This window comes from Furipterus horrens, unplaced genomic scaffold, assembly GCF_987537825.1.
Source record: "Furipterus horrens unplaced genomic scaffold, mFurHor1.1.pri manual_scaffold_4, whole genome shotgun sequence".
Taxonomy (NCBI): Eukaryota; Metazoa; Chordata; class Mammalia; order Chiroptera; family Furipteridae; genus Furipterus; species Furipterus horrens.
The window spans coordinates 178,735,259-178,763,231 of NW_028327174.1; the positions used below are offsets into that span (position 1 = coordinate 178,735,259).

At 39.6% G+C, this 27,973-nt stretch overlaps 2 protein-coding genes across 4 annotated transcripts; one reads left to right on the forward strand and one right to left on the reverse strand.

The window, feature by feature from the left end:
- Nucleotides 1–13,305: 13,305 nt before the first annotated feature.
- MRPL50 (mitochondrial ribosomal protein L50) lies at nucleotides 13,306–16,119 on the reverse strand. Its single transcript, XM_090274506.1, has 2 exons — nucleotides 15,996–16,119; nucleotides 13,306–14,219 (listed from the first exon to the last, which is right to left on the reverse strand). The coding sequence occupies exons 1-2, from the start codon at nucleotides 16,085–16,087 to the stop codon at nucleotides 13,832–13,834; spliced, it is 480 nt and encodes a 159-aa protein (XP_090130632.1). The 5' UTR covers nucleotides 16,088–16,119; the 3' UTR covers nucleotides 13,306–13,831.
- A 186-nt stretch (nucleotides 16,120–16,305) lies between these two features.
- Nucleotides 16,306–27,522, forward strand: ZNF189 (zinc finger protein 189). 3 transcript variants are annotated; one of them, XM_090274503.1, is made up of 3 exons: nucleotides 16,306–16,669; nucleotides 17,323–17,449; nucleotides 24,804–27,522. In XM_090274503.1, exons 1-3 carry the CDS (start codon nucleotides 16,637–16,639, stop codon nucleotides 26,522–26,524), a joined length of 1,881 nt encoding a protein of 626 aa, XP_090130629.1. In that variant the 5' UTR covers nucleotides 16,306–16,636; the 3' UTR covers nucleotides 26,525–27,522. The 3 variants fall into 3 exon arrangements, with proteins under 3 accessions (XP_090130629.1, XP_090130631.1, XP_090130630.1); XM_090274505.1 differs by having other exon boundaries at nucleotides 17,368–17,449; XM_090274504.1 differs by having other exon boundaries at nucleotides 16,307–16,669; nucleotides 17,365–17,449.
- The last annotated feature ends 451 nt before the right edge of the window (nucleotides 27,523–27,973 follow it).

Sequence of the window (27,973 nt, forward strand, 5' to 3'; positions counted from 1 at the left end):
GGCAGATTGGAATGTCTGATAGGAGCCCCAGGCAGTAAGGTTCCAACCATGTACAAAGAAGGTTTTAGCAATTGTCAATAGGTAGATGTAGGTGTGAACCATGCAGAAAAGACTGTGAAGACTTCCAAGGATGAAGGAATTCTACCTCCAGCCTGCCTTCAGACTCCAGGCTGCAACAGCAACTCTTCCCTGGGTCTCCAGGCTGCTATGCTAGTCTGCTCTGCACATTTTCAGCCCCACAATCACATGAGCCAAATTCTTAAGTTCTCTTACCCTCTCTTCTCTTCTCTTACCCTCTCTTCTCTTCTCTTCTCTTCTCTTCTCTTCTCTTCTCTTCTCTCGCTCCCCCCACACTCACACTCACACAAACACACATACACACTTAGGGTCTATTGGCTGGGCCTAAGAATTTAACTGACATGAGACAGGTTAACAGGAGAAAAGCACATAAATGTATTTAATGTAATTTAGTTTTATGTGACACAGGAGCCCCCATAAGGAACGAAGACTCAAGAAAATGGCAAAACCTACGTGCTTTTATATTAGGTTGAACAAAGAGAGGCAATTGTGGAGAATAAGCTATGCAGTGTGGCTAACGGAAGATCAAATTATTTTCACAAGGTCTGTTTGTACAGAATTCCCAGTCTCAACTGCTTGTCCTTGATGATAAGGTTGTTACTTTCCTTCTGGTATAAGGAAGACATCTTCCATCTGGAAGTTTTATCTTCTGCTTTCAGGAAGAAAGCGGGGAGGGTCTTGCATCTGCTGTTTTTTTAAGTGCTAATAAATTTTATGTCAAAGAGGCATAATTTGGGGTGACATATTCTGGTTTGCCTTAAAGGAGAGGGAAAAATTAACATCATTAAAATGTCCATAAAGCGATCTATTTTACAGAACTAGAACAAATATTCCTAAAATTTATACAGAACCACAGAAGAACTTGCTTAGCCATAGCAATCTTGAGAAAGAAGAACAAGATTAAAGGAATCACACTATCTGATATCAAACTATACTACAAAGCCATAGTAATCAAAACAGCATGGTATTGGCCACAAAAACAGACACATATATGAATGGAACAGAACAGAGCCCAGAAATAAACTCATGTCTTTATGGTCAATTAATATTTGACAGAGGAGGCAAAAACACATACTGGGGAAAGGATACTATTCAATAAATGATGTTGGGAAAATTGGACAGATACATGCAAAAAATGAAACTAGACCTCCTTCTTACACCATACATAAGAATAAACTCAAAATTGGTAAAAGACTTAAATGTCAGACTTGAAACCATAAGAGTTCTAGAAGAAAACATAGACAGGAAAATCTAGGACATTTCTCATAGCAATATTTTTTCTGATATGTTGCCTCAGGCAAGAGAAACAAAATAAAAAGTAAACAAATGGGACTACATCAAACTAAAAAGATTTTGTACAGCAAAGATAACCAACAACAAAATGAAAAGATAACACACTGAATGGGATAATATATTCTCCAATGATACATTTGATAAGGGGTTACCAAAAGTTTACAAAGAACTTACACAACTCAACACCAAAAAACAAACAAATGGGCAAAGGACCTAAATAGACTTTTCTCCAAGGAAGACATATAGATGGCCAATAGATATATGAAAGTGTGCTCAACATCACTAATTATTTGAGAAATGTAAATTAAAACTGCAATGAGATATCACCTCACACCGGTCAGAATGGCCATCATCAACACATCAACAAACAACGAGTGCTGGCGAGGATGTGGAGAAAAGGGAACCCTCATGCACTGTTCGTGGGAATGCAGATTATTGCAGCCACCATGGAAAGCAATATGGATTTATGTCAAAAAATTTAAAATGGAACTGCTTTATGACTCAGCAATTCCACTTCTGGGAATATATTCGAAGAAACCCAAAACACTGATTTGAAAGAACATAAGCACCCCTATGTTCATTGCAACATTATTTACAATAGCCAAGATTTGGAAGCAGCCCAAGTGTCCATCAATAGATGAGTGGACTAAAAAGCTGTGGTACATTTACACAATGGAATACTAGTCAGCCATAAAAAAGAAGGAAATTTTACCCTTTGTGACAGCATGGATGGACATAAAACAAGCCAGTCAGAGAAAGACAAGTGCCATATGATTTCACTTATATGTGGAGCCTAATGAACAAAATAAACGAACAAACAAAATAGAAACAGACTCATAGACAGAGAACAGACTGACAGCTGTCAGAGGGAAGGGGTTTGCAGGGCCGGATGAAAAGGTGAAGGGACTAAGAAAAAAACTCATAGACACAGACAACAGCATGATGAATACCAAAGGGAAAAGGAGGAGTGGGGAGGTAAAACAGGGTAAAGCAGGGATAAAAGGTGATGGAAGGAGACTTGACTTGGGGTGGTGAACACACAATTCAATGTACAGATGATTTTACAGAATTGTATACCTGAAACCTATATAATTTTATAATTTTATTAACCGATGTCACCCCAATAAATTCAATTTTTTAAAAAGTAAAAAAGAGACACTTAAAATCAACTGATGGAGAAATAAGACCTACAAAGAATTGAAAGTTTTGTGATCTATCATTCCATAGAAGAGACAGTGTAAAGAAGATTTAATAGAAGTATTCAGAGCCTAGGAAAGAAATCTGGTTTCAGGAACCGTCTCAATCATTAACTAGCGATTTCTGTGACATTGATAAGAACAGTCATGGAAAAGTCATGCAGCAAGTGTAAGCAGAGCAAGACTAAGAAAGTGAAAAGCAGAGTAACATAGCTTCATTTCTCATCTAAACCAAGTGGAGCACTAGCACATGATGATATTGCCTATTTGGTAATTCAAGGATAATTCCATTATATGCATTAAAAATAGCTATTCAGTGCATTAGATTGTCTGCAACTATTGCTCATCTTATTTTGCAATTCTGATCATATTTTGGTGATCCTTATGTGATCAATCTTATTAAGAAAAAATTAGACAATTAACAAGGGATAACAAGAACCAACCCTGTTATAGCAGGAAGCACATTTTAAGATTCAGAGAATACATGTGGATGGGAAAGTACTACAGCATTATGTTTACCTCTCAAGTAACTAAAAATTTAGGGCCACCCTTCAAAGACATGCAGACTATATGTCCAGTTAAACATGGTGATATAATAACTATCAGAGAAGATGATAATGAGAATAACTGCTTACATTTGTTTAGTGTTTAGTATGGCCAGTTATTCTAATAAGCATTTTACTTCTATTATTCCCTTTAATTGTCACAATTACCTTATGCAGTAATATCATTACAATATTATTTAATAGATGAAGTGTGTAAAAGAGGAACAGAGCACTTGAGATATATGGGACGTCAAATAATCTAACATGTAATTGGTGCTTTAGAAAGACAGGCAGGAGATGGGCACAGAAGAAATCTTTGAAAAAATATGGCTGAAAGTTTTTCAAAATTGTTGAAAAACATGCCACAATGGCAAGAAACTCAACAAAGCACAAGGAGGATGCACTTAAGAAATCCACAACTATGGCATTATTGTTGAACTGATAATAGCAAAATATAAAGGAGCAAATTTTAAAAGCAGCCAGAGAAAAATAAAAACATTACATACAGGAGAACAAATAATACAAATAACATTTGACTTCCTACCATAAACAAAGCAAGCCAGAAGATAATAAAATAAATCATTAAAAAGCTTAAAGGAAAAATTTTAAAAGTTAAAATTCTTTATCTAACAAAAATACACTTCAAAAATGAAGGCAAAATAAACACATTTCCAGGGAGAAAAATAACTGAAAGATTATATCTAAATTAGAATGGCGCTATAAGAAATGTTAAAATGTTTAAGGGAAATTATGGTAGATAGACAACTGGATCTGTAGAAAAAGATGAAGACCACAAAAATGGTAATTATAAAAGCCCTTTAAAAAATATTTGCAATGTATATGCACATACATATGTGTGTGTTTAAATGTAATTAAAAGACTTTAAAATAAAAATAACAATGTGTTGTGGGGCTTACAGACTACATAGAAATAAGATATAATGACAAAAAGATGGGAAAAGGATAAATAGAATTATATTGTTGCAAGATTATTATGTTACTATTTTTCAAGTTAAACAAAATGATTTGCAGACAGACTGTTGTGCATTAGCTAGTTGTGGGAGACAGAGAGAGCTGAGCTGCCAGGTGTCAGAACAGCTGATGACTGCAACAAATCAAAAGCAAGAGTTAATTAAGCCTTTGGTCACTTACTGTGATCAGAGAAAGTGCCTGGGGCAAGACAAGGGTCCAGGTCTGTGGATCAGCCAGATGTGGGGTGATCTCACTGTTGAGGGAGTCCCTTCATCAAAGGTCTAAGATAAAGAGATCTACTAATGAAGCTTCCTGGGCCAGGTAGGCAAATCTGAGAGGAACATGATGATCTCAAGCGACCTGAATACTTCACTGCAAGTCCCTTCATCTTGGCTGTGCCCCAGAAGCTTGCCAGGTAGAGCCTTTGTAATTGTCTATGGTCAGGCAGGCCTGAAAATTTGTGGATTCCTTAGGCATATATTTTAATTCCTAGAGTAAATACACATACAAACATGAATACTTAATTAACCCGAAAGGTGTTCCAATTACCATGGCTGTGTAAAAAATCACCCCAAATCTTAGAGGTGTGCAAAAGTTATTTATTATGCTCACATATTCTGCAGGTCAGGAATTAGGACAGGGCTCAGTGAGATCAGTTTGTTTCTGTACCATGATGTCTGCTGTCTCAACTGGAATATCAAAGGAAGGGGGATAAAATCACCTAAAGGCTCATTTGCTCCCACGTCTGTAAGTTGAGGCTGGCTCACAACTGGAGGCATTATTTCTCCTGTGTGAGGGCCTCAAGGTGGTCTTTTTATATGGGCTGGTTTAGGCTTCCTCACAGCTTGGTCTACGTGTTTCAAGGGCAACTCTCCCAAGAGAGAGAGCCAAGTACAGACTATATCCTTTTTATATCCTAGCTTTGGAGGTCATATAACATAATCTCTGTCATTTTATATTGGTTGTAGCAGTTACAAGTCCCCATCAAAATTCAAATAAAGAACACAGACCACTCCTCACAGTGGGAGAAATATTAGTTACATTCTTAAAAAAAAAAAAGCATGTGGGAGGAAACACATGTGTGTGAGCACATGTATTTCTGCAGCTGTCTTTGGGAAATGCAACCTGCCACAATAAGAAAAGAGGGATAAAGGAGTAAACAATAAAGGGGACTAATGGAAGACAAATACTAAGATGGGATAGTTTCATTCAACTATATTAATAATTGCATTAATATAAATGGACTAAACTTTATTAATTAAAAGACAAATGGTCAGGCTAATTGAAACAAGTATTGTTTTTTGTTTTTGTTTTTTCAGAAACACTGTCAAGATGAAGATACTGAAAATAGAAGGAAACATAGATAATTCGAAAATAGAAGAAAATATATGCAGCACAAACATGGAGCATACAAAAGCTACTGGGGCTATATTTAAATCAACTTAGATAATTACTAGACATAAAAGGGGATATTTCACAATGATAAAGGAATCGTCGTCGTCGGCAGCCGTCCGTCTCGAGAGACGATGGTGTAGCTTCTTCAGAGTCTATCTGCACCGCCAAGAATGGCTGTGCAGTCCGACTCGGGAGTGACATGGTATCTGTCTCCTCCCGTGTTGAATCGACATCTTGCGATGACGCTGAAGCTACAGAGCCTGGGCAGGGTAATATGGAGGGTCTGCTGTTGCCCATGCAGCAGACCCCCCCTCTCTTCGCAGCTGAAGGGTCCAAGGGAAAGACGGAGTCGATACAGCTTGGGTTCAGGTGCGCCGCAGGAGTTGCCGGTGTTGACTACAACGTCAAACCGCCTTAGGGACTCCGGCTCCGGATTTTCTGTCGGGGTTTACTCCCTTAGCCTTTCCCCTGAAGAGGTATGCCGCAAGGCAGCGGAGGTTTTTTGGAGTCAGAGTTTTCCTTCTCTGATGTACCCTGACTGGAAGATCGAACCAGCGACACTTAGCTCGCAGGCCGACGCTCAATCCACTGAGCTAAACCAGCCAGGGCAACTGGAATCAATCCATCACAAAATAATCCTAAATGTATATGCACTCTACAATAGCAGAGTTTCAAAATACATGAAGGAAAATTGAAAACTTTTAAAAAGTCACAATCATAGTTAAGGATCTTAATCATTCTCTATAAAAACCAACTTGATCTAGCTGACATTAGTAAAACACTCTACCCCAAAACTGCAGAATAGTTTTGCTGACTCACCTAAAACTGCAGAAGTTATAGCCACATTGTGTGATAAGATTAGATGGAAGAGGCATTAATTTTGAACAGGAGGCTTGACCAGTGTTACTCAGTGGGTTGGGCATCATCCTGCAAAATGAAAGGTCACCAGTCGAATTCCTGGTCAGGGAGTTAAGGCACATGTCTGGGCTGTGGGCTAGTTCCTGGTTGGGGCGTGTTTGAGAGGCAGCCGATCCGTTTCTCTCTCACATCAATATTTTTCTTCCTTGCTTTCTCTCTCCCTTCCCCTCTCTCTGGAATCAATTTAAAAAAAATTTTTTTTTTTAGATTTTAAGCCCACTAGTACGACCAGAGATAAAAGATAATGACAAGATCATAAAAACCATAAATCCTAAAAATGGATTTCAAAAAATATGGAGCAAAATTTGACAAAATTAAAGAGAGAAATAAGTAATTTCATAATTGTGGTTGGGGATTTTAGCATACCTCTCTCAGCAACTGATAGACCAACTTGACAAAAATCAGTAAAGGCATAGATTTAAACAACACCATCAACAACTATGACCTGAGTGCTATTCATAGAACACTAAACCCAACACTTTCAAGTGCACATGGCATGTTCAACAAGATAAGCCATAAACTGCTTTAAAATTAATTTTAATAAATGTAAAAATATTGAAATCATAGCATATTTTCTCAGATCACAATGGAATTAAATTAGATAGTAACAACAATAAAATACCTAGAAAACCCCAAAATTTGAAAATCAAGCACGCTAGTAATTCATGAGTCAAGGAAGAAATCACATCAGAAATTAGAAAATATTTTAAACTGAAAAATAATGAAAATATAAGATAAAGCAATTTTTAAGATAAAGCTAAAGCTAAAAAGGAAAGTACAGTTATACCACTTGACATATTAGGAAAGCAAGTCTAAAATCAATGTCATAAGGCTTCACCATAAAAGCTGGAAAAAGAGGAAAGTAAACCCAAAGTAAATAGAAGAAAGGAAATAATAGCACATATGAATGAAATAGGAAATAAACAATAGCGAATAACAAAGACAAAAGTTGGTTCTTTAAGAAGACCAACAAAACTGATAAACTCCGAACTAGATTGATTAAATCAAAACAAGAGGCAACACAAATGAAAAACTCCCAAAATGAAAGAGGGCTTCTCACTGAACACCGAATTGACATTAAAAGGAAAATACAGTAGTCCTCTTTTAGCTACGGTTTTGCTTTCCATGCTTTCAGTTACCCAAGCTCCAAAAACATTAAATGGAAAATTCTAGAAATAAACAATTCATAAATTTTAAATTGCTTGTCATTTTGAGTAGCATTGTGAAATCTCATTGTCGCTCTGCCCGGAAGATGAATCATCCCTTTGTCCAGGGTATCCACTTGCATATGCTATCCACCCATATGTCACTTAATAGCCATCTAGACCAGTGCCCACAACCTTTTTGGCACCAGGGACCTGCTTCATGGAAGACAATTTTTCCACAGACCAGGAAAGGGGGAGGTGGGAGACAGGAGGCAGAGCTTAGGCGGTAACGTGAGTGAAGCTTCATTCCATCACCGCTTGCCTCCTGCTATGTGCCTGGGTCCTAATAGGCCACGGACTGGTATTGATCAGGGCCCGGGGAATGGGGACCCCTGATTTAGACTGTTGTGGTTTTGCAATGCTTTTGTTCAAGTAACCCTTCTAGTAGCCTAAGGCTAGGCCCCAGTGCCTACATCATTCACCTCCCTACATCTCATCATGTAGACACTGTATCATCTCCTATCAGCACAAGAAGGGTGAATACGGTACATTTCCAGAGAAACCATATTCACATAACTTTTATTACAGGATATGGTTATAATTATTCTATTTTATTACTACTTGTTAATCTCTTATTGTGCCTAATTTATAAATTAAACTATCATAAGTATTAATTCTAAATAAAAAAAAAAACAGTATATATAGGGTTCGGCCTTGTCCACAGTTTCAGGCATACCTGAATTCTGAAGAAATGTAATTCCAGATTTAATCACATCCTCATTTAATCATTTTTGTCATTCAGAACCATCCAGTACCTTGCTATTTGAGAAATTTCCACAAATTAAGAACATCAAAGTCTGCAAAGACTTACCACCTTATTGGATATTCATAGGTACTCAAGGCCACTTTTTTTTTAAGTATATTTTATTGATTATATTGTTACAATAGTTCCAATTTTTTCCCCTTTGCTCCCCTGCGCCCAGCACCGTCACCTCCCCCAACAATCCCCCCTCCCCTAGTCCATGCCCATGGGTCATACATACAAGCTCTCCTGCCTCAACCTTTCATATATTCTTCTTCTTCTTTTTTTAAAGATAATTAAGTAATTATTTATTTATTTTAACAATAAAAAATAACAATCCCTCCCTCTCAGACTTAAGACCCTTTATAATCTTATAAAGGACAATGGGCGAAGGTCTCGAGCTCCTGTAGCTGCTTCAAACTGGACATGGTCGTTGTCCTACCTACCCTTGGGTCCAGAAATCCCTAATAACAGTGGGGGTGTGGAGGGGAGGGTGGCCTTCCCACATGGGGAAGGATCGTGCAGACTCCAGGTCAGCTGGCTGTCCTCGGACAACAGCATGCTTGACTTAACAGGCTGGCATCCTTGTTGTATTCTGGAGGCAACAGATTTGGCAACAGGGTTAAAGGACATCATTCAATCCATAACCACTAGATGACAAAAGGCAGGTATTAATTTTTCAATGTCCCACATTAGGGAAAAGAAGGGCTTCTTTGGAGGAAGGTGTGCCAGGTACATCTCTCACCTGTCCAAAACCCTTTTGCCCATTATACTTAGTTTGGGCTGAGGGAAATATTTTAGGTTTCCCCCCTCTCAGACCTCTGGGCTCTTTCTGTCCAAGCCATTAGGACAGAAAAGAGAAACCAGTTTTAAAGTGAAGCCCACAGACTACCCCATTCTTCACCAACCCAGCCACTTAGTTCAGCCAAACCATTGAGTCTCAGGAGGCAGCGATGCAGACAGGATTGAGTGAGGCCTATACGTACAGACAATCACTCAGGCAATGAGATCGTAGGCTTATGCCCTTTGAAAACAGAAAACACATGTTAATTTATGTAGCATAACCCATATACAAGTCTCTAAATCTGTAGGACTGTCTTATCGGAAAGACATCCAGTTGCAAGGCACTTGACATTCTTCTTGTCTGTAAATTAAACATCCTTGATAATGCCACAGACATAGTTTAACTTTCAAATGAAAACAAATTTTAAATGAAAAGAAACCCTAAAGATGGTTAGCTGAACTACTTTACAGTCCACCACTGAGCATTGTGATTTTCCTTGAATCGTGATATTTCTCCCTAGGATTACCCTCCTTGTCATTAAAGGGACTGCATTAAGTCCATTTTTAATTTATCCTGTTCATTTGCATAAACACAACAAGAGCAGCAAATGATCACTTATGATCTTTAGTTCTGCTTTGCTGGAACTTACGCAAGGAACATTTAGGGTGACCTTCAGTCTGCCCTTCAGGGCACAGAAACAGAACCACATACCTGGCACTCAGCCTTGCCTGTAAACACCTGTCTTTTCCAAGTCCTTCTGGTTTTCCATTGTGCCCTAAGGTCCCATCTAGCCGTCTTTCAGGAAAGCAACCTTCATTCCTTCCCTGGAAAGATTGCCATGGACCACGCATCCATCCAAGGTACCAGGCCTTTTATCTCGTGGACTTTTATTACCTTTGAAAGTCAATCCCAGTTCCTCGGGACTTTTCGGTAACAACCAAAGCCCAAATATGTCTCCTTCAGGCATGACATTCCAGTCAAAGTCTTAGTTTAAAAAAAAACAAACCTCTATTAACAACTGGTCTTATTAGTTTTATGCAAAGAAACCTATGTCATTACTTACTTCTCAAGAATGACAAACTCTGGAGGGATCAGGTAGGGAGAAAAATATAGAGTGTGAAGGAAAATCCTTGTCCTTCTAATATTCACTGAACTTGCATTTCCATTCTTTATATTTTCATTTTTTCCCCCACTAAAAAATTTTTGTTTTGTTTTTCCATTACAGTTGTCCCACTTTTTTCCCTCTTGCTCCCCTGCACCCTGCCCCCCCTTCTCCCACATTCAGTCCCCACCCAGTTGTCCATGTCCATGGGTCATTTATACATGTTCTTTGACTAGACCCTTCCCCTTCTTACCCCCTTCTCTCCCTCCCATCTCCTCCTTTGTTACTGTTAGTTTATTCCTTGTTTACATACCTCTGGTTCAATTTTGCTCATTTGTTTGTGTTGTTCGTTAGTTTCCCATAATAGGTGATAGCATAAGGTATTTTTCTTTCGTTGCCTGGCTTATTTCGCTAAGCATAATTCTCTCTAGTTCCATCCATGTTGTTGCAAATGGTAGAAGTTCCTTCTTTCTTTCAGTACTTATTCATTGTCATTTTCCCCCTTTGTACTCGTGTTCCTCTCTGTCTCTCTCTGTTTCTTCATCTTCTTAAAGCATACCCTTTAGCATCTCTTGCAATGCTGGTTTGATGGAGATGTATTCTTTTAGCCTTCTTTTGTCTTGGAAACTCCTTATTTCACCTTCCATTTTGAATGAGAGTCTTGCTGGGTAGAGTATTCTTGGTTGTAGGCCTCTGTTTTTCATTGCTTGGAATATTTTTTGCCATTCCCTTCTGGCTTGTAGTGTTTCTGCTGAGAAATCTGATGATAGCCTTATTGGAGCTCCCTTTTATGTTATTAGTTGTTTCTCTCTTGCTGCTTTTAGGATTCTCTCTTTGTCTTTGAATGTTGCCATTTTAATTATGTGTCTGGAAGTGGGCCTGTTGGGGTTCATCTTCATTGGGACCCTTTATGCTTCCTGGACTTGCGTGACTCTTTGTCTCCTCATGTTAGGGAACTTTTCTGTCATTAGTTTTTCAAAGAGGTTTTCTATCCCTTGCTCTTCTTCTTCTCCTTCTGGAATTCCTATGATACAGATATTATTACGTTTCATGTTGTCCTGCTGCTGTCTTAGAGCCTCTTCAGTCTTCTTCAGTCTTTTTTCATTTTGTTGCACTGTCTGGGAGTTTTTGTCTAAGTTGTCCTCCAGCTCACTGATCTGATCTTCTGCTTCCTCTAGCCTGCTTTTAATTCCTTCTACTGTGTTCTTCAATTCAGAGATCGTATTTTTTATTTCCTCCTGGCTCTTATTGATAGCTTCCGTGTCCTTTTTCACGCTGGTGTAATTCTCAGTAAGTTCCTTGTAGTTTTTCTGGAGTTCTTTTTAGTTTCCGTTGAGCTCATTGAGCTTCTCCATAATCCATGTTTTGAATTCCATATCTGATAGTTGGCTCCCCTCTATTTCATTTAGCACTCTTTCTGGGGATTCTACCTTTCCTTTCGATGGGGGGCTCTCTGTCTCCCCATTTTTGTGACTCTTATTGTTTGTTGGTGCTTCTTAGAATGATCTGCACTTCCTGGATCTGCCCCTGGTGGCGTCAGATCCTGTACCAGTCTGGGCTTAGGCAGCCTGTTGGAGACTTCCAGGGATCTACTGCCTTTGTCTGTCTCCTTTAGTTGATAATGTATTCAATCTGTGATTAGCCGTCAGGCTTAAGGACCATGGGTGTGGCAGCTTAATTCCTGTAGGCAGGGCTTTTGCTTCCCCTCAGGCTGACGCCACTTGGAGGGGAGTGGTCTGCCTGCAGTGTGGGGATGAGTCAGCAGTGGGACCTGGCCAGCCGCTTCCCCAGCTCTCCCCTCAAAGCCACAACACCAAACTCTCCCCAAGCGTCCCCAGTCCTCTCCGTCCTCTCTCCGCTCGAGCCCAGGGTAAGTGGGGGCCAAAATATTTTCGTATGTGATCCACTTAAGAGCTCTTTTTCTCCCGCTGTTTCTCTCCGGCTAACAAGAAACCCTGTGGCTTTTCGCTTTTCTCAGCTGGATACTATTTTACTTTCCACTCTGTTGCTGTAGGCTGGGAAGCTCAGCTGGGGGTTTAGACCTGCCCTTCTCAGGGGGAATCCCCAGCTGCTGAGCTGTTTCTCAGTCCCTTCAGCTGCCACCCCTGGGAGCCCAGCCAGCCCTTCCGCGTCTCCGCACTCCCTACCGGTCACGTTGTGATGTAGCGGCCTTTTCTGTCTCTCCGTGGTTATAAGATTTCTCTCCAGCTAATGTTCGGTTGGTTATTCCAAATGATTTCTCCAAAATTAAGTTGTAAATCCAGACTAGTTCTGGGAGGAGGTTAGCGTAGCTTCCACTTACTCCTCTGCCATCTTGTTTCTCTCAAGGCCACTTTTTTAAAGTTACAGAAAAGACAAAAGATTTGAAATAAGTATAACAGGGGGAGATTGTAATCCATCCCACCATTCTTTTGACTTTGTTTCTTTAAGTTCTGACTCTAATGTGTGGTTTATAGATGAACATGTTTGTATAGGAATCCTAGAAACTAGTTTCAACAGATATAGACCCCAACCTTCAGGCATCCCAGCTCTGGGAGATTTGCTGACCTTCAACAGTGGGAACAGGACAACATGAGGCCAGGGTGATTAAACCAGGATGATGCACACCGGACCATCACTTGCCTTATCAAAATGGACTACGCTCATCTGCACATAGAGAGCTTTTCAACCAGCCCACTTGATCTCTTTGTTCGGTTCCCCTTTCCCTCCTTATAAAAACCTATCTCCACTGAGAGGTGGAGATAGGCTTTGAGACATGAATCCCCCATCTTCCAGGAGTTGGGCTTTGTGACATGAGTCCCCCATCTTCCAGATGGCCAGCAAATAAACCACTTCCCTTTACATCATCACTTGCCTCTTGAGTATTGGCTTTTGCAGCGACAGGCAGCAGTTACATAAACATCTTCTGCTTTGAAAAAAACATTTATTTATAGAATCTGGTATATCTCATTACAAAGAAGTCGCAGCACTTAATAATCGGCACATATTTTATTTCTTCATTTACAATAGTTAAATTAAGGAAATGGCAAGGCAGAAAAACAAGTTTTACCTTTAAAAAAATTTACAGTACACACACTTCAAAAAATTAACTTTAATTCCAAAATAGATTACTCCAGAATTAACAGAACCACTTTCTACTATTTCTACTTGTGCAGTAAACATGAAACTTCTGTAATAAACACTTTTGTTTCTTTTATAAATATCTAATGTTTCCTTATTTGTATATATACTGCATATAACTTTAGATTTAAGAGTACTAACAGAATTAGAACATTTTCTTGCCTATAAAAACTACATCTGAGCATGTAATAGCCTCATATCTTAAACCAAAGTTAATTACAGTTTCCTCTGGAGAAGAAAATTTTCATAATTAATGACCTGATTCCATTTTTAAAAGTTTCAGCAAATGTGAAAAAAGAAAATCCTGTTATTTGTCAATTGAAGATGCTATGAGAAAAAAAATAATGCATTCTTCCGCAGAAAACGTGGTTTTAGAGAACAGTTCTGATAGTAATTTGAATGGCAAAGCATCAAATGGTCTGATAAGTAGCCTCCTTGCTTAGGGAAAATAATTATTCCAATGTGTTCCTCTTCTGAATTGCTCAGTAACCCCAAGTGATTTTTACATTGGGAGGCAGATTACTGGCAATAAGTTCATCAAATTTAGATCTATCGTGAACAGGCACCATATAGAAATCTAGAACATCTCTGGCACTGCACATCTCATGAAGCCTGGAGTTAGGTACTGCATGACCCAAGTCATCAGCTAAACGTGCCAAGAAACTGAACTTCAGGTGGCCATCTTCCAGGGAGGTGTCCTGCCAATTGCTAGGAGCAGATGAGCCAAAAATTTCTTTGACATGAGATTCCAAACGACTCTGGAGATCTTCCGGTGTTATGTATGTCTGGCTTCGTAAGGGTGGACACACCAGGATGGGTTCTTGCCTCACATCTTCTACTGTCTCAGCTACCACTGGCTTGTTTTCTTTTCTGAAACGATCAAAAACAAAGATATGAATCTTTGGTTCACTGCATTAATAAAGCTGACAAGTTGGCAAACCAACCAGAACCAATCTTGCCCACCAATTTAAATCAACAAACAATTTGCACACTTACTACTCTTCTGGGCGCTGTGGAAAGAGGAGAGAATAAAACAGGTCCCTGCTTTTGGAAGCTAATAATTGAACTGAACTGGCACAGAGCAAAAAACAAAAGCTAATTATAGATTTTACACCCTCTAAGAATTCCCAAGGATGGGTGAAGAAGGTAAACCATTCTGTCTGGAGTTTTCAGTCCAAGATCCAAACCCAACCTACCTCTCTAACTTCATCTCTCACAGACCTCCTATATACACTCTATGCCCTACCCAAACTAAACTAGTGTTTCCAACTTTCCTGACATCATGTATTATTAGTTCCTTACAGCCTCTCCGAAATGACTTACACTTCTACCTATAAAAATTCTACTCATCCGAAAAGTCCTAGGAAAAACTTGTTCTCTTCCAAGGAGCTTTACCTAGTTTCCCCAATCAAATATTCCTTCCTTCTCAATAATCGCTTACACTATTCTAGTTTTCTTCATAACTTACCACTTTCCGAAATTATATTTTACATTTGTTCATTTTTTTCCTCCACCAGAACATATGTTTTACAAGAACAAAGACAGGGTCTTATTAACAACTGGATCCCTAACACCTAGACACATAGCATATAGTAGACACTCCATAAGTATTTGTTGAATGAGTGAATGAAATAAACTTGAAGATTTAAGAGATAATAACAAATAGTAGCAAAAAAAAAAAAAAAAAAAAAAAGGAGGGGGGTAGCTAATAAACACATAAACTGATGACAAAAAGTCCGTCGGGAGTGAAGGAGTTTTCGTTGGAAACCTAAGAGGGCATACATTGTTCTCTGAGCTTCCCAGAAGTTCTGTTGTCCCAACACTATCTGAGTCAGACAGATTTGCCTTCAAAAGACTCCACAGGGTGCTGTGAAGAAAGCAGTTAATGGGGAGTGAGGAGACCTGGGTTCTGGATTTCGCTCTGCCCTTACTTGTGGCTTGTGGGGTGGGGAGATTACTGGGGCAGTTCACTGAGAAAACAAGTGAATTCAATGTTATATTTATAGTGGGAGGGGTGTGTAAATGTATTTATTGGGGAAATAAAATACTCCTCTCTGTAGGGCCTGTTCCCTCATATATCCGCGTCCTTAAGCTCTGACAAGGGACTTTGTTCCTGCGGCCGTATCCTGCTTTAGAGAAACGCTGGGCCAGAGCAGGCGCTTTGTAACTACTTGTTGAGTAATTCAATGAATGAACAAATGAACAAAATGAGGACGTGGCAGTTCACCTCTGAATATTGCTTGTTTAGAAATATACCCCGCGAATGACTTCAGTTTACGGAGTACTTTCACTCCCTTGTTCTGAGTCGCTCGTATACCTCCTGCCAGCACACTCGGTGTCTGGAGCACAAAATCAGTGCTGTTTGCTTAATAAGCCAACGAGTGGACTGGCAGGTAACGGGGCTGGTATTTCTGTTACAAGATGAGAAAACCGAGGCCACAAGGAGAAGCGACTGGGCCCCACCGCTCCCGGAGACCGGCGCAGAAGCTGAACTCAGAACCCTAACTCACTTGTCATTCCCCTGGACAGGAGTAGGAACCTCGTCTTAAAAGCAAAACATTCCCTTTTGAATTCGTCCCTTCATCGTCCTCGGTTTCTTTTCTTACTTTCCGTGACTTTAATCCACTAGCTAACTTTTCACTTTACCTGAATCGAGACCAAAATTCTCGACGTGGGGCCCTTGCGATTAACCACGTGAAGCCTCTTCTGGTGACACCCGGCACGAAAATCGCCGCCATGACTGAGAATAACTATGAGGCGGGGCTCCGCCCCCGGCCCACAGAGAAGCCAATCGGATGTAAGCATAGTGGCGGATATCTGTGTTCCTGTAAAACGCGCCACGGTTCCCTTTGCATGCCGGGAAATGTAGTCCAGTAGCAATTGCCGGTGGGGCTGGAGTGCGACGCTCTCTCGGAGCATGACGGGAGTTGTAGTCGGGGGACGTCCCGGGAAGGTGCTGGGTGACGCCTTCTGGTCCGGGGGCGGGCGGTCACAGAGCTCCTTGGCTGAAAAGAGGAGGAACTGACAACGGGGAGGAGGCTCTGGCAAGGCCTTGGAAGGCTGTGCTGCCAAGCAGGGGAGGGAGTTCGGGGTTGGGGGGCTGTCCAAAGAGCGCTTCTGAAATGCTTCTGGGGTCGTGACCGCTCGGGGACCGAGGCAGGACCTGGCCAGACCCAGCCTGGAGGCCTCGCCTTCGTCGGGCCTAATCTCCAACGGTCAGATAGGCCTCACCAGAGGCTCCTTTCCGTGGGCCGCCCCAGGTTCCTGCCCTGATTTCTGGCAGGGAGATGGCCTCCCCGAGCCCCCCGCTGGAGCCAAAGGTAAGTCGTCCCTCGGGGTATCACCTTTTGCTATTACTCAAGCTAGGCCGCGATCCTCCGCCCCCCATCCCTCCGACCATGGTCTTTAGGGCCAGCGCAGTGCAAGGAAGTACCCCCTAGTGCTCCGGGGTGCGGTTCGCAAGTAAACTGCACACTGGCTCTTTTTTTTTTCCAAGAACGACTTGATAAATTAGTAATGCTCCAAACTAACGCTCTCGTTTGTATAAGTTATTCCAGGTGAGGCATCATTTTTGACCCTCTGCTATGCCTTCTGCTCTTGTCATGATGTTTGGACCCCAAATAGGTTCTTAGAGAACTTCATAGAATTGAATTGAACGGGATCACGAGCTGGTGCGAGTAGAGAATGGGAGCAGGCAATGAGGTGATGGAAGCTTAGGGAGGCTTACCAAAATTAAAATGTTAGGATATAATTATTAAACCAGAAAAAGCCTCACTAACCAAGGACAGTGATCCAGCTCAGTTACCCTCTAGTCTGATATGCCTGTTACAGTCAGTTCCCAGAATTGGGCCCCGCTTGGAACTCCTAGTTACCACGTTCCTCCTTGCCTACCCGGCCCCGATAAGTGCTACTTTTCAGTGGTAGACTTGTCCTTGAGACAACAGGAACTGACACAGAAATCATACTATTTCAGGGGTTGCTGACATTTGAGGATGTGGCTGTGTTTTTTACCCAGGAGGAGTGGGATTATCTGGATCCAGCTCAGAGAAGCTTGTATAAAGATGTCATGATGGAGAATTATGGAAACCTGGTCTCACTGGGTAAGACTGCTGTTTTTCTGAGTAAAATACCTAAGAGGCTATTAGAAATCAGACTCTGAGAACACTTGGACCAGTACCAGTTCCAAAACTGCTTTGTTTCAAACTTCTGATTCAAACCTTTTCAGCCATCCATTGTTCACATGACTCTCACCCCTTGCGACCTTGCAGTGACCAAAATACAAGCGATTCTGGCTTCCTATCTTCGTAATCTCATTCCCATATTGCTCTGTACTTTCCTTCCTGGCTCATCCTCCCACTGCTTTCCTCCCACTCCTTTTCACCCTGCCTTCTGGAGCCCCCGTTCCTATTCACATAATGTTCTTACCCCTCCTGGCCTCAACTGAAATCTGGCACTTTCCCAAGGACACCACTTCTCTGGGAGGCGCTGCTTATTCTCCCACATCCTCCTTCTTCCCATCCTTAGTCTCCAGGCTGGAAGGGAGAGGAAGGTATTGTTCTTCCAGCTTTTCAGTGTTCTTCCCAAAGGATTTATTTTCCACCTTCAAACACTCTCCCCTTTGAGGCCTCAGCAGTCTTGCTCTGCCCACTCAGCTCCTTTTCACTATCATTTGTCAGCTTTTTTTTGGACCATCACACACAGACTTTGTCACATGTTTCAGACTCCTTGGTGCTACCCACGTCCTCAATGATACAGTCATTACTTAAGCCTCAGTGTATTTTGACCATATTGTCTTCAGGGTCCCCGCTTTCCCTTGTTATTCAGCAACTCACATCAGTGATCGTACCCTCAATTCTGTCATAACAGGTAAAACTTAAACCCCAGTCTTATTCTTTGACCAAATATTCAGGCCTTTATTGACTGTAACTCAACAGGGGTGATCAAAACAGGCATAATCTCAAGTGGAGCTTACCTCTCACCTTTCTTCCTCTCCTACTCCTTCCTAATAAATCTATTCATTCTTAATGATGTTTCCTGTTTCTTGACTTCTCTTATTTTTTTCTCCTTCTGCCTTTACCTCCGCGTCTGATCTTTGGGTCTGTATATGAACTATCACCAGCATGCCCTCATGTCCACCCATTCTGCTAGCTTCATATCCTGTATTGGTTATCAAATCTACCTTTTCTTCTCTCCTACTTGAGTTGCTAAACACAGCAGGAGAAATACTTTAACAGAAAGAATTGATGCCCTGTGTATATGCATGGCTTTTCTTTCTTCTATTCTCCACTGGATTTTTACTTCCAAACAAGTTTTTTATCGTTGATTTGCTCCTCCCACTGTTCCTTTTAGTGACTATTCCAAAAACAAGAGTTTTTCTTGGGTCCATCACTCATCAGTGGACCTCTGCTTCTCTCACACAGAAAACAGAGGCCATTGAACATAACTCAACTTCTCTGCCCCGTATCTGCACACTTAAGGCTGCCCTTATTTTCTCACTTCTCCAACTACTTATTCATCAGTCTTCCTTTGCCCCCTTTTTTCTTTATAGCTTCAGTCTTTATTCCTTCTCCTCTGGTGTCTTTATTCTGATGATAGGTGTATTCATGTTTCTTCCAACTAGGGAAAGGAGGAGGAAAAAGAAAAACTATCCTTTGAGTCACAGTCTCCCTCTTGCTGTTCCCTGTAACCTGCTACTACTCTTCATGGTCAAGTTTTTGTACATAGTTAATGTGTTCTGTACTTTTTTCTCTAAGCCCCTTTTCTTGCCTCTACCGCTCCCCTTAAATTGTTTAACATTGGTCTATAATAGTCCAGTTGTCAAATGCAATAGACTCTCTTTAGATCTTATTTTATTCCACCTGTCTGTAGATCCTTGAAATTGCTTCCTCCCATTGCCCTGCATTCTCAGACATACTCTCAGTCTTACATACTTTCCTTGGCTGACCTCATCTACACTTGAGTCATCAGCTACCACTATGGGATAAGTCCCAAATCTTTACCTCCACCTAAGAGAGGCAATATGAAGCCAAACTATCTCAGTAAAATCCTGGTTCCACCACTTACTAGCCTGGTACTTACTCAACTTCTCTGTGCCTCAATTTATTTTTTTATAAAATGGAAATGATAATAACACGTCTTAGGGTTATTGTGAGCATTAATGGGAGTTAATATATGTAAAGCACTTAGGACACTGACTAGCATGTAGTAAATGCAATATAAATGTTGATTGCTATCATCATTGTCTTTACTTTCTTTGTTAAGCTCCAAATTCCTGCTCATCTCCTTTTGAAGAATGCACAAGTAACGCACACCCGGCAAATCTCAAATAGTCAATTAAGGTCTCAAGCGCCTCTTCTTCAGAATTAAGCACTCCTTCCTCTGCTACCTTGTATATGTATGTTTATATTGTTGAATTTATCACACTTTACTATAATCATTCATGTTATTTCTCTAACTAGATTGATATTCATAAGGACAATAATGATTTTTTTCATTTGATTTCTCCAGCACTTAGGACAGAACCAGGAATATATTATATGCTTGTTATGTGCCCAAATAAATATGCTTAAAACTCATAACTTGACTAGATTATTACATTAGCCTGTAAACTAGCCTCTTGCTTCTAGTTTCTCTTCCTTTGAATATATTCTCTTTCTTGCCACCAAAATGATTTTGTGTTAGTTAATTGCTTACAATTTCTGGTAATTCATACTAGGACCTCCCTAATATAGTCTCTGCCTAGCTTTGTGGCTTCATCTATTTCTGGCACACCATTTCAATCTCCAGCAACATCAGCTGCTGATTTTTTTTTTTTTTTTTTAATATTCCGTAGTGTCTTGAGTTACTGCCAGCTTTATCTATGCATATGGTATCCTGGTTGATAGAACCAGGCAAGTGACCAGCCATGCCTGTCCCTAGTGTTATGACATGTGAGCACCATATGGACATAGGCATGGCAATGAGCCCATCTGTGATCTCCTACTCTCGGGCTCTCTTTATTTTAGCAACATACAGTTTTTTATAATTTATTCCACAGTCTTTTCATCCTCCGCCCTAGACTCTCTCTCCATCCCCTTGATGAGATCTCCTTTGTTGAGGGAGCACTGTTTCTTCACTGTCCCAATCTTGTTTCTTCACTTAACACCTCTAGCTTTGTAATTTTGGTTCATCGTTCATACCTTTCCTTTCCATGCTAATTTTTCTTTAAAGGCTTTAATAGCTACATTGACATAGCTGGCTGCTTGATTTCTCAGTTCTTGATATTTCAGTTCTTTTAGTTGAAATCAACTTGTTCAGTTTAATCACTTCTCTTTGCCATTTCTTTACCTTCTCTCTGTCTGCTCAGCTACCATAATATTATAAAACTGTTTGGTTAAAAATGATAGAGATCAACCTAAGCTAGCTTAAGCCAACCAGTGAAGTTATTATAGGGAAATAGATGACTCATGGAATACAGAAGCAAGATTGCAACTGGACATCAGAAAAGAACCAAAGCCAGAAGAAACTGGATCACTCTCAGGAAGTCGGGAATTAACTCTGTCTTTGTGCTCTGTTTCTTTCTCCTTGGCAGAATAGTCTTTCATCCTGTGTTCACATGCTTTTGTCCCTTTAGCTTCTGACTTGATAGGTTAAATTCTTGTCACATTCAGACTGTCTATTTCAGTTTCAAGTTCAAATTCCTGAGAGAGATGCACTTTGAGTCTGTTGTCTACCATAGACAAATTAGCTATGCTCACAAGATGGAAACATACAAGTATGGCAGATAACCCAGAGATGATTATAGCTACCAAACCCAGATCTGTGGCTGCTTCGTGTGGAAGCCTAGGCTCACGGATTTCTTTACCTGTCTATCTGATTGACCTACTTATTTTTATGCCAGTGTCTCTCTGTTTTATTTACTTAGCAATATTTTACATTTTATGTCTGTTAAGATAAGTCATTCTTTTACATTCCTTTTCAGGATAACTGGGTTTCTGCATTTTTCTGGTTAAAATTTAGATTGACTAGTTTTTTAGTTGATTCGTAGGATTTTGATTAGAATGCAATTAGGTTCATAGGTTGGTTTGGAAAGAATTAAGATCCTTTAATATTGAATCTCTCTAACAGTTCAGTTGACTATTTAACTGTCCTTAACATCCTTCAGAAAAATTTGAGACAATTTTTATGGATCTTACACTTTTTTAATTAGATTTATTTCTGTGTTTTGTTTTGTTTCTTATCAAGAATTATTTCATTTTTCTATAATATTTCTATAAAATGTTTTTCTGGGTAGTAAGAAATGGTATTAATTTGTATATTAGTCTTGCCATTGCTATTATATTGATTTAATTATTTAGAAATTTTAGGTAGACATTCATACAATTTGCATATAATAATATTTTTCTTACTCTTTTGAATAAAACCCCTGGAACAATATCTGCTGGTAAACATAAAGAGACTTCCCCTTATGAGGCAGAGACAAACACAGTTAAAAGTGCCATGTAAAGATAGCTTTAATCAAGTTATGGACAAGGGCTGGTGATAAAAAAAAAAGAACACCTAAATCTTTCTAGCAGAGATAGTGAAGGCTTTGTAGAGGAACTATTGCTTTGGATTGAATCTTAAAGACAAACCAAGAGTTTTCCAGGTAAGTAATGTTGGGGGACATTTAGTAAACAAAAGATGTGCTATGAAATGGCATGCAAGACTGTAACACAAGCAATTTGCCCACTTAAATTGTGATAAAGTAGGTAGCAGGGTGAACTGCAGCTTAGAGACCATATCATAAAGTGAGTACCACAGAATGAAGAGCTTTGATCTGATCTTGGAAGTGAGGGAGTGTTAGTGGATCTGCAGATGGTGACATGAACAGAATTCCATTTTATGAAGCTCTCTCTGGGCTCAATGAAGTAGATGTAGTGTGAGGGCAGCCTAACAACCAGAGCCGAGAATTGTTAGGTGGCTTTTGCAGAAACCCAGGGAAAGCATGGTTGTGAGGGCAAAAAAGAGAAATTAGATGCCAGAGAGTAGCATCATTAATTTTGGTAGTTGATTAGTGGTAAGAAAACTAGAGAAATCTAGGACTATTTCCTGCTTTGGGACTAGAGGGTAATGACTGACAGTGCCTTTCAAGAGGTGGTGATTAGAGGTGGAGACAGACATGCGAGCAGATGATGATCATCCTGTTAATTGTAAGCCCTTTTTGAGACATGAAAGTGACAATATCCAGGGAGTGTGTATAGTGAGTTGGTGTGAACATGGGTAACAATAACCTAAAACAGTTGACAAAGGAAGAGAAATTCATTAGGGAAATGTATTAGAAAAGGCCGAAGAAGAAGTAGGGAGAGAACTAAAAGAATATAACAGCACAGAAACCTAAAACAAATAGTGTGAAGAAATGAGGGTGGTCAGCAGTGTCAGACGCTGCTATATGAAATAAGGACTGAAAAACATCCATTGTATTTGTTACTTAAAAGTTATCAGTGACTTAGTAAGTTTCTCTAGGTACTGTACCAGATTCCACAGTAGGTTGTAGAATAGATTGAATGGGAACAGGTTGAACATGGAAAACATGGTTAGGAAATGAAGAGCTACACTGAAGATTGACTTTCATCAAGAGAAGGATTTTAGGCCCTGACTGTTGTGGCTCAGTGGTTTGGGTGTTGTCCTGCAAACTGAAAGATCACTGGTTCGATTCCCGGTTAAGACACTTGCCTGGGTTGCAGGCTAGGTGCCCCCTTGGGATGCTTCTCTTGCACGTTGATGTTTCTCTCTCTTTCTCCCTTCTTTCCCCTCTCTCTAAAAATAAATAAAATCTTTAAAAAGAGAGAGAGAAGGATTTTCAGGTTCCGGGTAAAGTTGGGCGTATTTGTATGTTGGTAGGAAGATTTCAACAGAGAATACGGATTGAGGAAAGAGGAAAAATTGTAATAATTGAACAAGTTCCCGAAGGCAGGTGAGAGAGAAGGGGTAAGTGGATAAGCCTTGGATTGAAATGGGACGTTTATTCATAAATAATTATCAATAATTATAGATAGGGAGCAGAAAGTCGAAATTCTCCTATCCTTTTTCATTGTGTGAAGGGAAAAAGGCCACTGAAAGCAAATTTGAGAGAGAACACTGTAAGCAGCCTAAGTGAAGTAAAGTTTCTAGTAGTTTGTTGGGATAAGAAACTTTGGAGGAATAAAATAAGTTAATGACTGGGTTGAAGTAAGGAAGAATTCAAAGATTACTTCACAGTTAGAAGACTAGAAAATTGAGAGAAAAGGAGAATTCTAAAAAATGAAATTGTTTAAGCCAAATATGTATTTGGTAGTGATTGAATCCTCTAGTGAAGTTATCCAACAGGCAGCAAGAGGTAGGAAGTCATGAAAGAAGTCCAAGACGGGTTTTAAGTGCCCTGTATGCTACTCTATTACATCATAGACTTTTATGTTATTTTTCTTCCAACACATGCAAGATTTTCATTTCTCAGATGTCACTCAGATTCTCATTTGGCACTAAATGGTTCCAACTTGGGTCTTAATATCTTTAGAGGAATAAGAATCACATATACTTGAAGAATGGGGTATGATTTATGGTAGATGAAGTCAGAAGCTATCACAGACTGCTCTTCTCTATTTTTTCTATTAGCTCTGACCATATCCCTTTATATTTATTTTATTCTGTCATTCGATATCAGAGACTATGTCACTTCAACCTATTCTTTTTATTAAAAGCCATTTTGTATTTTGATACAGGAACTGCTTTTTTTTAATTTTTTAATATTATTTTCATTCTCCATTTATATTCATTGTTCATTCCATTTAGTAGGAAGCTTCATGTCTTGACTCTGAATCCTGGCTCATTACAAAGTGTCTGGAATACTCTTCATTGCAATAAATAAATTATTATTAATGAATGAATTTTTGCTTTCCCTGGTTTTTATCTTTGATTCTTCTCAGTATCATTTTATGTGTTTCTTTTTGTCAGTTATTTGGTCTACTCACTTTCCAATAATGTATCTTATTCAATATTTTCCATAACCTACTGTTTTCTTCCCATGTTATTCTTTCTTCCTTGATAAACTGCTTGTTTTATTTCTTTGTTTACCCATTTTACCTTGCATAATTTACAATTGAATTACCAGCCCTTCCTCTCAACTCTGCTTGCTCCTGCAGACTCATTCTTGGCCTCATTCATAAACACTTTTCATACCCATTCTCCAGGAAGAACATTTCATTGCATCAGATAACTAATAATAACGCTATTTACGTAGTTTGTACTCTTTCCCAGGTACTGGCTACTGTTCTAAAAGCTTTATATATATGAAGTAATTGATTCCTCAAAGGAATACTATGAGGTAGTAAGCTATATTTGATATAGGAGATTAGTTTATTTTAATTAGACTGATTTATCTGGATTATCTAATTTTTCTGACAGTTTCTTTTTACAAGGAAAGAGCTTGGCTGATGTTTCCATTCTCTATTATTCCAGATGTTTTAAACAGAGATAAGGATGAGGAGCCAACTGTGAAACAAGAAATTGAAGAAATTGAGGAAGAAGTGGAATCAAAGGGTATAATAGTTACAAGAATCAAAAGTGAAACTGACCAGGATCCCATGTGTAGAGAAACTTTTGAACTTGTTGGTAGGTTAGATAAACAGAGAGGAATCTTCTTATGGGAAATACCAAGGGAATCTCTGACACAGGAACAGAAAATGTTCAGAGGAAGCACTAACATTATTCGTAAGAGACCTAACTCAGAAGAGAAATGCCACAAATGTGAAGAATGTGGAAAGGGTTTTGTCCGCAAGGCCCATTTCATTCAGCATCAACGGGTCCATACTGGTGAGAAACCTTTTCAATGCAATGAATGCGGGAAAAGTTTTAGTCGCAGTTCCTTTGTTATCGAACATCAGAGAATTCACACTGGGGAAAGGCCCTATGAGTGTAATTACTGTGGAAAAACCTTTAGTGTGAGCTCAACCCTAATTAGACATCAGAGAATCCACACTGGAGAGAGACCCTATCAATGTAATCAGTGTAAACAGAGCTTCAGCCAGAGAAGGAGCCTCGTTAAACATCAAAGGATTCACACAGGTGAGAAACCCCATAAGTGTAGCGACTGTGGGAAAGCCTTCAGTTGGAAGTCACACCTTATTGAGCATCAAAGAACTCACACTGGTGAAAAACCCTATCACTGTACCAAATGTAAAAAAAGTTTTAGTCGAAATTCATTACTAGTTGAACATCAGAGAATTCACACTGGAGAAAGACCCCATAAATGTGGTGAATGTGGGAAAGCCTTTAGATTAAGTACGTACCTTATACAACACCAAAAAATCCACACTGGTGAGAAGCCTTTTCTTTGTATTGAATGTGGAAAGAGCTTCAGTCGGAGCTCATTCCTTATTGAACATCAGCGAATCCATACAGGTGAAAGACCTTATCAATGCAAAGAATGCGGAAAAAGCTTCAGTCAGCTTTGCAATCTTACTCGTCATCAGAGAATCCACACAGGAGATAAACCCCATAAGTGTGAGGAATGTGGAAAAGCCTTTAGTAGAAGCTCAGGTCTTATTCAGCATCAGAGAATTCACACCAGAGAGAAGACTTATTCATACAATGAAACTAAGGAAAGTTTTGATCCGAATTGCAGCCTTGTTATACAGCAGGAAGTCTTCCCTAAGGAAAAATCTTACAAATGTGATGAATGTGGGAAAACTTTTAGTGTCAGTGCTCATCTTGTACAACATCAAAGAATCCACACTGGTGAAAAGCCCTACTTATGTACTGTATGTGGGAAAAGCTTCAGTCGGAGCTCATTTCTCATTGAACATCAGAGAATCCACACTGGTGAGAGACCCTATCTCTGCAGACAATGTGGCAAAAGCTTTAGTCAACTTTGTAATCTTATTCGACATCAGGGTGTTCACACAGGTAATAAACCCCATAAATGTGATGAGTGTGGGAAGGCCTTTAGCCGGAACTCAGGCCTTATTCAGCATCAGAGAATACACACAGGAGAGAAACCATATAAGTGTGAGAAGTGCGACAAAAGTTTTAGTCAACAGCGCAGCCTTGTCAACCATCAGAAGATCCATGCGGAGATGAAAATCCAAGAAACCCATGAATGTGATGCTTGTGGCGAAGCCTTCAATTGCCGCATCTCTCTCATTCAGCATCAAAAATTGCACACTACGTGGATGCAGTAAACGTAGAGAAATATTTAAGCTTAGTTCTGACTTGAGACTAGCTACCCAAGTGCAGTTTCAGTATTGCTCAACAAGAGATTTAGTAAGAAAGCAACTTATCTTTGGCCTTAGGCAAATGGTTTCTAAAGATTCTGTGAATAGTGGACAACTGCCCACAGGCATTTGAAGACTTTCATTACTTTTTTTTTTTTTTGGATGACTCGGTAATTTATTTAAGCATCTTTTTTAAACAAAATTTTCAGGTTAAAACTGGGTTCAGAGCACTTGATTATAATAACGAAGGGGGAATGACCAAGTGGCATTGGTACAAGGGAGCCAGAACCACCAGTGTTGGGAAACTAGAATAATTATTCAGGGTCCTCTGCCACCATCTGATGTGGTAGTTCTTTCAGTTCCATATGTTTTGCTGTGCATGCCAAAGTCCAGTTATTTGAGCATATGATGTTTTCAAGGAAACAGCCAGACTTTTTAGAACTGATATACAAAGTTTTGGTGATTGTTTAAGCCAGTTGTTTGGCACATGAGTTAAAGAAAGCAGTTCCAATGCCTTGTGGTTCTCAGAAATGTGAAATGGGTGGACCATTAGTTTTACTTGTGGAGATTATGTGAGTAACAAACCTAGCAAAGGTGTTACCAAGGAATCTGGGAGTGCCTTTTTTTTTTTTTGATGATGGGCCCAAAAACGTAGAGGAGGACACTTTTTTGTGACTTCCCATCTGTGAAAGCTATTTGTAGTCCTATACAAATAATCTTATTCCTTCACTACCAGTAGCATGTGAAAGTGTACATATTTTGATTGCCAGGAATTGGAAATTAAAAAACCTGGAGTCATATGTTAGGAAGCTGAGATATTTTGGTATTGCTTTCGTATTTATAGTAACTAGACTTTGCATGCAATTTTAAAATCCTTATTTCTGGTTCTAGGGTTTCCCTTAGTTGATGGTTATTATAAACCTATTAATTAATTGGTTTTAATCATTAAACCTATTTTGTTTTTTGCTTTGTGTAAGAGTTCTTTGTTACTTTAGTGTAAAATCTGTCAAATATATTATGTTTAAAAATTAGAATCAAGGATGTAAAGGAAATTGCTCTTACTTTTTCTACCTGTGAAATAAGACATGTCCAGAGATAACTGGAATTATGGACATGGTGCCCAGGAAGGTATCTGGGCTAGAAATCGGTTTAGGAATTCACCTGTGTTTAGACACAGAAATGAATTAAGATTTAATGAGAGAATAAAGCAAAAAAAGAAATCCAGAAATGGAATCCTGAGGCCTACTCTTGTTTATTGAGTGGGCAAGATACAAAGCAGACTGAGGGAGGAACATCCAGGAAAATGTAAAATCCAATTATGCAGGGATAGTTGCCACAGGAAAGTGACCAGGAAGGGTACTATGGAGATATCAGGGAAGTGTTGAAGAGTGTCCTTTAGATAATTAGAAAGTCAGT

Coding starts and splice junctions, on each gene's coding strand:
- MRPL50 (XM_090274506.1), bottom strand. CDS start 16,087: ATGGCGGCGATTTTCGTGCCGGGTGTCACCAGAAGAGGCTTCACGTGG. Junction 14,220..15,995: donor GAATTTTGGTCTCGATTCAG/GTAAAGTGAAAA, acceptor TGATCGTTTCAG/AAAAGAAAACAAGCCAGTGG.
- ZNF189 (XM_090274503.1), top strand. CDS start 16,637: ATGGCCTCCCCGAGCCCCCCGCTGGAGCCAAAG. Junction 16,670..17,322: donor GCCCCCCGCTGGAGCCAAAG/GTAAGTCGTCCC, acceptor ATACTATTTCAG/GGGTTGCTGACATTTGAGGA. Junction 17,450..24,803: donor TGGAAACCTGGTCTCACTGG/GTAAGACTGCTG, acceptor CTATTATTCCAG/ATGTTTTAAACAGAGATAAG.